The sequence below is a fragment of the Schistocerca cancellata genome, chromosome 1 (assembly GCF_023864275.1).
Source record: "Schistocerca cancellata isolate TAMUIC-IGC-003103 chromosome 1, iqSchCanc2.1, whole genome shotgun sequence".
NCBI lineage: Eukaryota > Metazoa > Arthropoda > Insecta > Orthoptera > Acrididae > Schistocerca > Schistocerca cancellata.
In genome coordinates, this window is record NC_064626.1 from 312,147,632 (window position 1) to 312,162,068 (window position 14,437).

General features: G+C 41.2%; 1 protein-coding gene across 1 annotated transcript in view; it reads left to right on the forward strand.

Annotated features, from left to right (window-relative positions):
- The window catches only part of LOC126172823 (uncharacterized), a 103,243-nt gene extending 91,178 nt beyond the window's left edge, over positions 1 to 12,065 (forward strand). The window contains exon 7 of the mRNA XM_049920910.1: positions 11,364 to 12,065. Coding sequence (XP_049776867.1) covers positions 11,364 to 11,449 — 86 coding nt within the window. The 3' untranslated portion in view covers positions 11,450 to 12,065. The remainder of the gene's footprint in view (positions 1 to 11,363) is intronic.
- The last annotated feature ends 2,372 nt before the right edge of the window (positions 12,066 to 14,437 follow it).

Here is a 14,437-nt window from a genome sequence, read left to right on the forward strand (position 1 = left end):
TTGTTAGTTGCGTAAGCCCATCCACCAAGGAAAGCTCACATCACATCGGATGGGAAAAATCGGTTTTTAATTGTCATGAGGCAAAAAACCGCACAAAAAGTATCACTCACATCGGTTTTTAATTGTCCTGAAGCAAAAAACCGCATAAAAAGCATCAATCAAAATCAAATCGGATTATTAATTTCTGTGTGACTGGAGCAAAACAGTATACCGTCCACCGTTTTCTGCAAATTGAAATCGAGGAACAGCATGTTTCATAGCTGATCGAAGTGTTTCCGGGGTCACGTTCAGAATGTGTTGCGTAATGCGTGACTTCAATGCAGCTAAGTTTGCAATCGAAACACTGAACATCTTTCAGATAACCCCACAGCCAGAAGTCACACGGATTAAGATCAGGTGATTGGGACAGCCAGGCTGCACGGAAATGGCGCCTGATAATTCTAGCATTTCCGAAATGGCGCTTCAGCAGCTGCTTAACTGGATTTGCAATGTGTGCAGGTGCACCATCTTGCATAAAAATGATCCCATCCACACATCTACGATGTTGGAGAGCTGGAATGACGTGGTTGCACAAAAGACACTCACAGCGCTTACCAGTGTCGGTACAGGTCACAGGACCGGAGGCCCCTGTTTCTTCGGAAAAATATGGCCATGTGATCAATGATGCCGCAAACCCTCACCGCACAGTGACCTTTTCAGGATGAAGTGGTACTGGTTGATTTGCGTGTGGATTTTCCATGGCCTATATTCGACAGTTCCGTGTACTGAGATATCCTGTCAGATGGAAGTGGGCTTCGTCCGTCCACAAAATCTTCCACAATCATTCATTGTCCACTTCCACCAGAAATTCTAAAGCAAAGGTCTCTTGCTGGCAGGTCAACAGAAAGAAACTTGTCCACATGAGTTATTTTGAATAGATAGCAAAGAAGCATGTTCCATAGGATTTTACGCACCGTGCTCACAGGTATGTCCAATCTTCAGGCAATTCTCCGTCCACTACACGTTTGCACACCACCACTCGTCTCCTCCTGCATTGCTGTGGCCACTGCTTCCACTGACGTCGAATCAATTCGTCTCCTCCCCCCATCAGGTTGCACATCAAAAGAACCCATCTTTTCGAATTTCCGAATCATTTTCTCCAGACCCACAGCAGTCATCAGACCAACGCCTTTTTTCAAACCCTTCAGTGTCCGGAACTTCTGCACAGTGAGTGTGCACAGTCATTATTTTCATAATACAGCTTTACAAGCAGAGCACGTCCTGCATTGAGGCAGTCATGACGAATATACTTATATGGATATGATGACCTGCAGCTGTCTAGAACGAAATTAGAATTATGTATTAATACCTTCAGCTGCTGACAGGGGTTGATATATATCAATGGGGACAGGTGAAAATGTGTGCCCTGACCGGGAGTCGAACCTGGGATCACCTGCTTACATGGCAGACGCTCTGTCCATCTGAGCCACAGAGGGCACAGAGGATAGTGTGACTGCAGGGACTATCTTGCGCATGCCTCCCGTGAGACCCACATTCTCACCTTATGTACCTCTTCAGCCAAGAGACATAAGCAGACAGGAAGACATTTAAAACAACATAAAGAAGAAAACATGGCAGAATATAGAAACAGAAAAGTCTGAAACATAAGAAAAGAAAGCGTGCAAAGTGGTGATTGTAAAACGGAGGTAAAAATCTAAAAAAGTATTTTACACAGAAAATACACACTGGATTAAAATGCAACAGGCAAAGTCAGGCCAGAACATAAAAAGTCGCAGGACGATTGAAACAGCCACGTGACGGACGGCGTAGCATGGAACAATCATGGACTAAAACAGGTTGAGCACACAGTTAAAACCACAAGATGGCTCTGTATAACGGCACCAAAACACAACGCAAAACTAACGCAGCACACTGATGAATAAAAACCTGAGAGGATCTGCCGGGAGAGGGGACAAGGGAGAAGGGAAAAGGAGGTGAGGAGGAGGGGAGAGAAAGGGTATGAGGTGGGGGGCGTGCCGAAGGAGGGCCGGGGAGGGAAGGGAAGGGAAAGGAATACAGCTGCGGAGGGGGTGCAGGGACTCAGGGAGGGAAGGAGAGAAATCTGCTCTGGGGAAAGGAGGGGGGAGGAAAAAGGAGCCCTTGGGAGCTGGGGAACAAGGCCAGGTTATAGTTGGAAGGAAGGGTAGATGTCACAGCGAAGTTCTACATCTGGGAGAGGGAAACAGCCCTGATCAAGGAGAAGGTGGGTGTGGAGGTAGAGAGAGGGAGGGATACAGCGATAGAGGCAGCAAAAGCCGTGTGCCCGGCGTGTTTTACCAATTTCAATGGTTCATGCGCATGACAGGTGGTTTCATTTACTATTCTGACACATATAGCGCCATCTATTGATCAATTTTCACACTTTTTTCTTCTACCATACGGTTTTCCCCTTCTCCGATAATATTCCGTTGCAATTTGACGTCATTCTGACAAGTGGTATTATTTCTAAGCGTCTTGAAAGTTTAATTTTAATTATAATCACCCTGTATATCCCGTCTTTCAATTTCGTTAAAATATAATGCTTGCCATGGCAGATGCTCAGGTGGTATCCGTTCGATGTGGCCGTAGCGTTTTTGGGTAGCGCCCAGTATCCTCTACCAACGTCGTTTTCAGGTCTCATTGCTGTCGTATGTCTTTACTTAGCGCTCTGTTTTATAATGTCCGCGGAGTGACCCCAGCTTATCCAATTCTTTGTTCTCTCCTTTTCTTAGAATCCATGACTCACAAACAAAGAGCAGACTTAGCCACCCTTTGTGTCATGTTAATGTTATGTTTTTCTCTATAGTTCTGCCAAGGTAGCTCCTTAAACAACGATTTCTAGCGTTACATTTCAGTATATTTTATACCATATCTAGGTTATTTTTGTATCGATTCCGATACATTTAAACGAATTTACCTTTTCAGTTATCTTATTGTTTAGGACTAGTATTGTGCTTCTTACATTTTTCCTTTCCTTTCCTTTTCCATTACTTTTGTTTTATTTGCAGCTACAGACAGTTGACAAATATCTAATACATTATTAACTTGAAGCACATTTCATTGTAAAGCACTGTCAATGTCTGCTGGAAGAACTGGTCGTTCATAGTGTTAAAAAATTAATACTGTAAACAAAACTGATGAATGGTGTTTAAGACACTGTCTCTCTGTAGAGAATAGTAATCCCTAAGGAAAATGCACGACCATGAATATACATGCAATCCCTCGTTAGAAGGGGAAAAAGACTGAAAGTTGATACACTGTCATAAAAATATGCAATGAAATACGGAAACAGCAGCAATATCATGAAATCGGAACAATTTACCTTCTACCATTTACGCAATAACTTGACGGACGGTCTCCTACAAGAATGTCAACCTACATAGGATCAGAAATAAACTCAACACAGCATGTAATATTCCGCAGCAGCTGTGTCTGTAAAGTCTGCTAATTTCACTCCAAATCGTCTTCACTTCGAAATGGCAAAAGCTGATGTCCCGTCCGAAGGAACAAATGTTCAAACGACCCAAACACAATGGGACCTACACATATTAAAAATTGCGTGAGCAAGAGAACTTCTCGGAGACATGTCTCTGAGAAGCAGAACTAGCAAATGTAGCTCATTAGATCGTAAGACCGTTTTCTTATTGACTTATGACCATCGCCATGTCACCATCCATTGATATAGATAATAAAGTTCTTCCACATATTATTCTAAACTATTCATTAATTGCTGCAGTGAAACTATGGAAACCTGGATGGCCAGACGCAGATTTGACTCACTATCCATCCGAATGATATCCAGTGTCTTTACCGCTAGCCACCCTGGTCAGTACGGGCATGTTTAGTGATCAGCTGAGCGGTTGATTTACATTGATGTGCGATGGATTTCCACACCGCCAAACCAACAATGGGGCAAATAATTTGTTCGTTTTGCTGATTTGCAGGTTTATTGATCACGAGCCACGTCTGCCAACTACCACTCGCATTATAATGATTTCTGTGTCCTGGATATTTCTTTTTTGCAATTTATTAATTTATAGCTTCGTCTTTCTTCGCGTCACCTACTCTACTTCTACTTTGCACAACAAAATTAAAGGACCACTATTTCGAAACCACATAATTGCCTTCCATTACAGCGTGTAAGCTTGTAATTTGGCCCAACGGTGCCTACAAGATTCCTTTGAAATAGTGAAAAACTATAGCGCCCTGCGACGTCACCCTCGAGCTTGGCAACGCTTCGAACGGAAGATGTCGACAAAGGCGAAAAATAGGCCACTGCTCAGAAGTTCATGTGCGCTGTACGGTCGTCTAATGACGTAATATTGGCACCAGGTTTCAACATAATTCTACCCAAAACCACGACGATAAGGTCATCACAGCCGCTCTTCCCCACGTTCCACCCCCTCCTTTGACGTCTCTGCGATGGAGTTCAGAACAACGACACCAAACGTTGAAACCATGGTCCCGGCGGAGGTTCGAGTCCTCCCTCTGGCATGGGTGTGTGTGTTTGTCCTTAGGATAATTTAGGTTAAGTAGTGTGTAAGCTTAGGGACTGATGACCTTAGCAGTTAAGTCCCATAAGATTTCACACACATTTTTTTTGAAATCACGCGGTTTTCTTATGAGTGGCCGAGGAAAATATTTGAGACAATCGCCGCTCCGAGTCGACACGAAAAGGTCTCAGGGGATGGCATAAAGTGCCACAATGAAACTGCCCCTTCCTTGGGGCGTTGATTCCCACACATTTCGCGGTCGAAAACGACAGTTCGCAATGCGATGAGCAACGGGAAAATGTTATTGGCGTCCTTCGCCACTGCTGACACCCTCGGGCATTTCATCCCTTCTCTTAGGACATTGTGGGGCTGCATCCCCATTGAATGTGATCACACCCTCTTGGACTGCAGAGCGACCGTAATTTTTACTATCCTGCACAGGTTGGATTACAGGGACCGTTCAAAACATGTGGACGTTATCCCAAGCATCAAAGGGTAGTTATACTTTATCAGCCTTCCCATTTTCCGGCCTCCTATGGCGCTATCACGTGGGAGTGCAACGTTAACATGTGCGTGAATGAAACGACAAAGGGTTCCTCTATGAGCCCCCAGTTGAGCAACACCCTCGGTGGCACCTATTCACCTTTTTTGAGCATATTGGGAATGTACGTTTAGAAATTTCGACGTTAAATCAGCCTGACAGCTACTCTAGTGCCCGAGGGTTAGGCAAACCCTTCGACAACCCCTTGGTGCGGTTCGCCTGCCCTCAGGGTCAAGAGCAGTCGCCAGGCTGAATCGGTGTCGATATTTCTAAATGTACATTTCTGACGTGCTCAACAAAGTTGCGTGGGTGGCACAGAGGATGTCGCCGAACCGGGATGGTCTTAGAGGGACCCTCTGCCGTTTTATTTACACACATGTTAATGTTGCCCTCTCACGTGGTCATGCCCTAACAGTGCGGAAAACAGGAGCACTATTTCCTACTTCCGATCACGTTAAAATTTCATCGGACGGTTTTGAACGATCCGTAGTAGTTCCAACCTGTACAATATCCTTACAGAAGGGCTGAAACGTCCGAGGGTGTCAGCAGCGTCAAGGGTTGTCAAGAATATCTCTCAGTTGCTCATCGCACTGCGAACTGTCGTTTTCGACGGAGAAAAACGCGTGTAAATCAACGCCCCAAGGAAAGAGGTTGTTCTATTGACTCCATTTATGCCTCTACATCTACATCTACATCTACATGATTACTCTGCAATTCACATTTAAGTGCTTGGCAGAGGGTTCATCGAACCACAATCATACTATCTCCCTACCATTCCACTCCCGAACAGCGCGCGGGAAAAATGAACAGCTAAACCTTTCTGTTCGAGCTCTGATTTCTCTTACTTTATTTTGATGATCAACCCTACTTATGTAGGTTGGGCTCAACAAAATATTTTCGCATTCGGAATAGAAAGTTGGTGATTGAAATTTCGTAAATAGATCTCACCGCTACGAAAAACGTCTTTGCTTTAATGACTTCCATCCCAAATCGCGTATCATATCTGCCACACTCTCTCCCCTATTTCGTGATAATACAAAACAAGCTGCCCTTTTTTGCACCCTTTCGATGTCCTCCGTCAATCCCACCTGGTAAAGATCCCACACCGCGCAGCAATATTCTAACAGAGCACGAACGAGTGTAGTATAAGCTGTGGACTTGTTGCATCTCCTTAGTGTCCTGCCAATGATACGCAACCTTTGGCTCGCCTTCCCCACAATATTATCTATATGGTCTTTCCAACTGAAGTTGTTCGTAATTTTAACACCCAGGTACTTAGTTGAATTGACAGCCTTGAGAATTGTACTATTAATCGAGTAATCGAATTCCAACGGATTTCTTTTGGAACTCATGTGGATCACCTCCCACTTTTCGTTATTTAGCGTCAACTGCAACCTGCCACACCATACAGCAATCTTTTCTAAATCGCTTTGCAACTGATACTGGTCTTTGGATGATCTTACTAGACGGTAAATTACAGCATCATCTGCGAACAACCTAAGAGAACTGCTCAGATTGTCACCCAGGTCATTTATATAGATCAGGAACAGCAGAGGTCCCAGGACGCTTCCCTGGGGAACACCTGATATCACTTCAGTTTTACTCGATGATTTGCCGTCTATTACTACGAACTGCGACCTTCCTGACAGGAAATCACGAATCCAGTCGCACAACTGAGACGATACCCCATAGGCCCGCAGCTTGATTAGAAGTCGCTTGTGAGGAACGGTGTCGAAAGCTTTCCGGAAATCTAGAAATACGGAATCAACTTGAGATCCCCTGTCGATAGCGGCCATTACTTCGTGCGAATAAAGAGCTAGCTGCGTTGCACAAGAACGATGTTTTCTGAAACCATGCTGATTACGTATCAATCGATCGTTCCCTTCGAGGTGATTCATTATTGTTTGAATACAGTATATGCTCCAAAACCCTACTGCACACCGACGTCAATGATATAGGTCTGTAGTTCGATGGATTACTCCTACTACCTTTCTTAAACACTGGTGCGACCTGCGCAATTTTCCAGTCTGCAGGTACAGATCTATCGGTGAGCGAACGGTTGTGTATGATTGCTAAGTAGGGAGCTATTGTATCAGCGCAATCTGAAAGGAACCTAATCGGTATACAATCTGGACCTAAAGACTTGCCCGTATCAAGCGATTTGAGTTGCTTCGCAACCCCTAAGGTATCTACTTCTAAGAAACTCATGCTAGCAGCTGTTCGTGTTTCAACTTCTGGAATATTCCATTCGTCTTCCCTGGTGAAGGAATTTCGGAAAACTGCGTTCAATAACTCCGCTTTAGCGGCACAGTCGTCGATAACAGTACCATCAGCACTGCGCACCGAAGGTATTGACTGCATCTTGCCGCTTGTGTACTTTGCATACGAACAGAATTTCTTCGCATTTTCTACCAAATTTCGAGACAATGTTTCGCAGTGGAACCTATTAAAGGCATCTCGCATTGAAGTCCGTGCCAAATTTCGCGCGTCTGTAAATTTTAGCCAATCTTCGGGATTTCGCGTTCTTCTGAACCTCGCATGCTTTTTTCGTTGCCTCTGCAACAGCGTTTGGACGTGTTTTGTGTACCATGGGGGATCAGTTCCATCTCTTACCAATTTATGAGGTATGAATCTCTCAATTGCTGTTGCTACTACATCTTTGAATTTGAGCCACATCTCGTCTACATTTGCATAGTCAGTTCGGAAGGAATGGAGATTGTCTCTTAGGAAGGCTTCTAGTGACACTTTATCCGCTTTTTTAAATAAAATTGTTTTGTGTTTGTTTCTGGTGGATTTTGAAGAAACGGTATTGATCCTAGCTACTACGACCTTGTGATCTCTCCCTGAGAGATTTTCCTATTGATTCTGAGTGGCGATGTGTCTGAAATGTTTTTCTCGGACACCCATATGAAATCTGCGTTGTTTCAGCGCTAAGTGTCGTGGTTATGATTTTCGTCGCAAGGACTTCAAAGAAAATGTGGGTAAGAGGGGCTGTGATGACCTTATCATTGGGTCACGCGTTCACGGTGGCGTTAGACAGAATTGTGGTGAAATTTGGTGCCAATGTTACATCATTAACCCACCTTACGGCTCATATGAGCTTTTGAACTGCGCTCTTTTTTTCGTATGTAACGACACCTTGTTGTCTGAAGCGTCGCCGATCCCGGGAGTGATGTCGCAGGGGCCATATTTTCGCACCGCTATAGAGGAAGATTGCAGGCACCTTTGAACCAAATTTCAAACTTCTGTGTCTAAATGGGAGCCAATTACTGGGTTTCGAAAAAGTGATCCTGTAATTGTGTTGTGCTGTGTACTTCAGTACTACAACTGATCTGCTAATGTTCAACAGCGGTAGTATTATTCGAAATAAAGAAAGTAATGTTGCCTGTAAATTATTTTCACTTTTCATCTATATTTTGGTCTTAGACTCTCCGTCCATGATCGGACTATTATCTGAAACAAAGTAAAAATCCTGTTCTTATGAAGTGAAAGCAATTTATATTCCATCAACAGCACAGTATTTTCTTTGTGATAAGCAGATTCGGCAGTGCATGGATATTTTCAGATCAGTTCAGAGTTAAAAGGTAACTCGTCACAGATGTAAAGTGCCAAAGGTAAATGCTCCGTCTCTGCAACGTCTTCGGTGGGCATGGCGTGTGTGAAAGATATTACGAAGTGAAAGTTGCGTAGTTCTGTAGCAACTGCATCACGATGAGGGAGAACTTTCCTCTTTGCATGATGCTACCGCTTAATCAGCATTCCGTCCTTCTATTCTTCGCCGTACCGTGGCAGGAATTCGACTGACCGATAAAGAATATGTGTTGCGAAGTAACTCCCGTCGGTGTACCCGGACCTTACTTTTCGACACTTCCGCAATAATCTAGTCATGAATCTGCGGATACTGCAGCAATTTACGATTAATCCTGTTCCGTTCGAGATCAGATTTCCAACAAAAAATACCGTTACTTCAATATGCCCGTACAGTCCTTGCCAAGTTTAACCGCACACTATCATGGCATCCTTTATTATAAGACCAACCTTTTGCTGCTTTCCATAATGTTCACGTTTAACGTCTCAAGATTTTATCGTAATGACTATTGTGACGGAGATCCTCTACAGACGTACAGTTTATGATCTCGGGCTTTGACTATCAGAGATGCATGCTGATTTTCGTACGTGGTACATAATGAATTGGCTGGAATCGACCATAAAAGTAACTGGAGGAAATAATGTATGTTGTGTCACTGAGTTATGTGTTTCTCTCATTAAAATCCTAACATAATGTTGGATACCTGATATAGTCTTGTGCTCTAGACGTACCGTCCCAGAAATGAATATTTAGTAATAATCTTTAGGAGAGAAAAACTTTGTTTGCTTCCTAGACTAGTGTGCAGAATGTTATTTTACACTAGTGCTTCCCAAACTGGTAGTATTGACCCCTGAGGGGTGGTTAAATTATCTGATAGCTAAAACCAAAGTGTTTTAATTGTATTTCAGTCACTAAACTAATTTTTTAAAGATCATTACTATTAACACTATTTTGTAAGAACTGTAAGCAGTATTGATTACGTAAATTACCAATAATTAGTTTTGTTTTCAAATGCTAACATTAACACGGGAGTAATTTGGTGGAATTTAAGACATTAGATTCCTCACATTGTTCACCTGTTACAAGCATACTTTGTACTTCGGACTACGCATGTATTACAGCAAACCTGAGACATATACATCATATATGCTTAAACATCTCATGAAAATTCTCGCAATAGTCCAGAAATCACTTCGCTATTCACTTCACGACAATAGCTGAAATAGCTGGCAGTTCAACTTGACAGTAACTACGCATTGGGTACTATACTGCTGTATAGAATACACAGTATTGTTATGTATTATTATTATTATTATTATTATTTATTATTTGTTGTTATTATTATTATCATCATTATTATTAGTAGTAGTAACAGTCATCGGGCACAAAGCATTGGCAGTGTGACGTATTTCAATTTCTGCCAGTTTAGTAATAAGGAGTCCGGTTATCAAGTGATTTATAGACAGTAAGTGTAGCATCTATTTTAATTTTGTTGATTTTAAATGGGAGTGCACAGTGTGGATGGAGCAAGTATCACCAGAGAGAGAAATGATGTAGAAGAAGTATGTTTTGTCCCCCGAATGAAATTTCCACCCTGCAGCGGAGTGTGCGCTGAGATGAAACTTCCTGGCAGATTAAAACTGTGTGCCGCACCGAGACTTGACTCGGGTTTGGAAGGTAGGAGACGAGGTACTGGCGGAATTAAAGCTGTGAGCCGGCACGGTAGCTCAGTGTGTTCGGTCAGAGGGTTAGCTGCCCTCCGTAATTAAAAAAAAAAAAAACTGGGTGAATGGATTAATAATAAACTTCAACGGGCGTCAGGGGACGTCCGCCACGAACAAAATGAGATTTAAAAAAAATATATATGGTGGAGCACTTGCCCGCGAAAGGCAAACGTCCCGAGTTCGAGTCTCGGTCCGGCCCACAGTTTTAATCTGCCAGGAAGTTTCAAGTATGTTTTGTCTTCCCTCAATATGGACAGTATTTTCTGAGAAGGAGCTATGGGGATCACCCGCAAAGCATTGTGAATTCCTGGAAATAAGCTGTTAGAAATCACCCGCAATGCATTTAGAATTGCTAGAAATAATCACTACCAATTGTGTCATTGACCCATTAACTCATGGTTTAATAAAACGCCTACAAAAACAAAACATAGTTTATCTTTCGTCATTTTGAAAATAAAAGTATTCAAAGAAAATTCGTTTTCTTTCCAAAGGGTAATTAATCGCTGATGTTGATGACTGAGAGAGACGGGTGGGGTACTTGCTGATATCAGATTGCACTCAGGGGTAATGGTCACACAAGGACCGGGAATCACTGTCTTACATCCTCAGCACTAAAGGTTCGTCCACCTCCTTTCTCAATTTGAATGTTAGCTGATTCAGATAAATTTCGGATGCACCTAGCAACTTTTATTGTGGAGAGTTATGTTGTGTATAAATCCAAAATCTCAGTTGTTTGAATTTAAATGTTTCTGGGATGAGGTAATATTTCCTATAATATTGCTTCTGTATTTACTTACCATACTTTTTATACTTGGTACTTTTCGAAAGAGACAACAGTATCAAACACCATCTTTATTGATCATGATACAAAAAGATGTTTTGGTAAATAGTGAAGGGAAGAAATCAGTTGCTTTTACAGGTGATAGGACTTGAAGACTATCACCAGACTTTCACTTTAACGATAATATTTTATAATGTACTTCGTATTTCTTTTTCAGCTCTCAATATATACTACCTATTGGTGGTGTACAGCTTCTACCGCACGATTGGAAATTCGTCAGTGGATGATGTCGAAATTGTATGACCGTGGAATTTCTTATCCATTATTGCAACAAACCATAGGTTGATATCACTGCGTAACACGGTACATTTTTAACAAGCACGATCTACTAGAAACATCGAATATTGTTAACGCTAGTAAAATAATTTCATTCAGACATATGGAAACTACGAGTAACAGACAAAACATATTCGGTCACAGACTGCTTCGACGTCCTTCAACCACACCCTATCGAAAGCCCCTTGCGCTGTTCCATTTAGTCTCTGTTATCATGTGATCCCAAAAGTGAAGTATAACTAAGCCTTCTTCTAAACCTCACTTTTAGTTTTCTTGCTTTCCAATCAGTTAACTTTTATATCTAGCTTATTAGGATAAGTGTACATATTTACTTTATTATAAGAATATCACGTAAATAATAAGAGAACGTTAATAGCAAACTCCATTTGTAAGCTACAGCAAATAAAGTGAGACGTAAAGGTAATTTCTTATGACATGTTGTGCTTCCCTTTTTATGCGTATGTTGTAGAGACCTCGTTACGTCTATACTGTGTATGATTCTTGAAGAAATTATGTTATTTCATATTTTTGTTGTTGTGAGGCAAATGAAATATCTGCAGCAATAAAAAGAGCTGTAAATATCTGTTTTGTTGCGACAGTGTTGCTAGATTTATTGCACGTAACCATCTCCTAAATTTCAGTTCCATCTGCAGAGAAAATAACATCAGTTTCGTGTCATCGACTGTCGTCACCTGGGTAAAAATGTTTTTGTCCTGGTGTTGAACAGAAATTATTATGTCCATTTGACTGAAGAAATGTAGGTGTGATTTAAACAGAAAATTTCAATATTATCAGTTGGGTTTAGGAAACTGGAACATTTTCAAAAGGAATAATAAGTCTTTTAAGCGTTACCTACTCAGTATTCACAATTCATTGACTTTGTAGCAGCAGTTGAAAATTGCTCTTCACATACAAATGAAGTATTCATATCTACATATGTAGAACAGTTGAGCTGCAAATGAGAAAACAGAAACAAAACGAAGGTGTAATACTAAATTAAAACGATATTTAACTTACCAGATAATTCTCTATGAAATTCCAGGCAGAAACAGGAGACACATTTTTAAATTTGGTTCGCATATCATCAGCAAAGAGTGATAAGATAAATACCAAAAGTATCTGCTAATTTTATTCAGAACTCCTTTGGACAGCACTGCGTCCTTCATGTTGAAAATTTTAAATGGTTTTAATAACATTGGATCTTTATCAGGCGCTTTGACATCTGCACTACACACAAGTGCCATAGTTTAACATTGATCTTAACTATGAAAATTGAAACAGCTTTTAAACTATTCTCATTTCGATGCATGGTTTTAGTTTCGGTTTCAGTAGGAACATATTGGACAGTAAATTTCTCTTGCTAACTAGCTTGCATGATGCAGTGCACCGGGAGAAATTATTTTTAATCTCTTTTCAGCATCTCCTTCAAGAAATGTAAAAACAGTTCTGTGGATTCATGGCAAACACTTGTCAGTAAAACTTCATGTACTTCATTACTATAAAATTCGACTATGTATTCAGTTTCCGAAGCATTAATTTTTTTCCGTATACTTATTACCACAATGAATGTTATTAGCAACCATATTTTACTACGTTTCTCTCAACTATTTGTATGCAACGACTTAACAAACTGAGATATCTTACTTTTAAGGACACTTCGCAAAGCTAATTCATCAATGTGATAATAGCAAGTAAAACAGATTTATATGAATTTTTTCTAAATGGGGAAACATCTACCATTAAGACGACGTGTTCGCACCGGTTGCGAAGTTGAAAATAATTTTGACATTGTATTTTAGTCATCCCTTTGAAAATGTAGTTCAAACAGCTCGTGCTTGCTCTTTACCGGAAGAATTTTCTAACTTTCGACGGTCATAGAGCTTCGCTTTGTACCCAAACGAAGCCACAACTGGAAGCCTTTTTTCGTTTGATTCCTTAAAATTTAATGCGGACAACAATTTGCCACCCAGTGAACAGTCATAATGGTAGGAACATAATTCCCAAATGTCTATTTAACAGCTTTAGCACGTTTCTTTTTTACTTTCATCTGGATTTGATGAATAAATAATTTACTGATAAGATGATCATCAGTGGTTTTACCGCATCCTGCAGGATATAAAGAGGCCATAAAACTCAGTCAACATCTGTCTAAAGTTTTGTAGCCATAAAATCCGTTGAACCTTGTTTCGTAGCACCCTGACGTGAAGTAGGAAGTTACGACAGGAACTAATAAGTCATCAGACGATGAATTGTATGTTGCAGCTGAAGAGGCTTACGGTTGCATGTGACTGTTCTTTTATTGTTTCTGTCCTTCTGTACTTCTCTTCCTCCTCCTCTTAGAACAATCTATTTTTCCTTATTATGTACCTGTTTGATAGTTCGTAAAGCATTAACGTTGTGAATTTAGCGTCGGTTCACTGGTACAGTTCTCATAACTTTCGCTTTGACTGCAAGTGTCCAGTACATGGGAAAGTACATTACATTTGGAGTAAGAATGCTATTTGCCTGAATGAAGTTTAACAGACGACATAAAATCTGGAGTACCTCGTTTCGTAGCCCCCTGACACCGGCAGAATATGTCAGGACTTTGCAATCTGAAGTATCATGCTTTCTAAGGCACACTGACTTTCGTTGACTAGTGTTTACAGCCTTATAAAGACTGCCGCCAGAAATCAGTTATACCGTATGAAGCATGTTCTGGAAGAAGATGCAGCCGAAACCCATCCATATGAGCACACTAATCGTTTCCTTGATATCGATAGTGTTGAATTAGTTAAGAGACACATGGGTATTGTCTGTTGTGAGGAACCAGTTGCAACAACGGTGTGCTTAAGGATACTAGTACCTATATGTACCCGTGATTTACAATCTACTGCCCGGTGAATAAGGTATTGGCCTTTATTCCGTTTCACAGAATGTGCAAGAATTTCACGTTCACCTTCGTGGATGTACTAC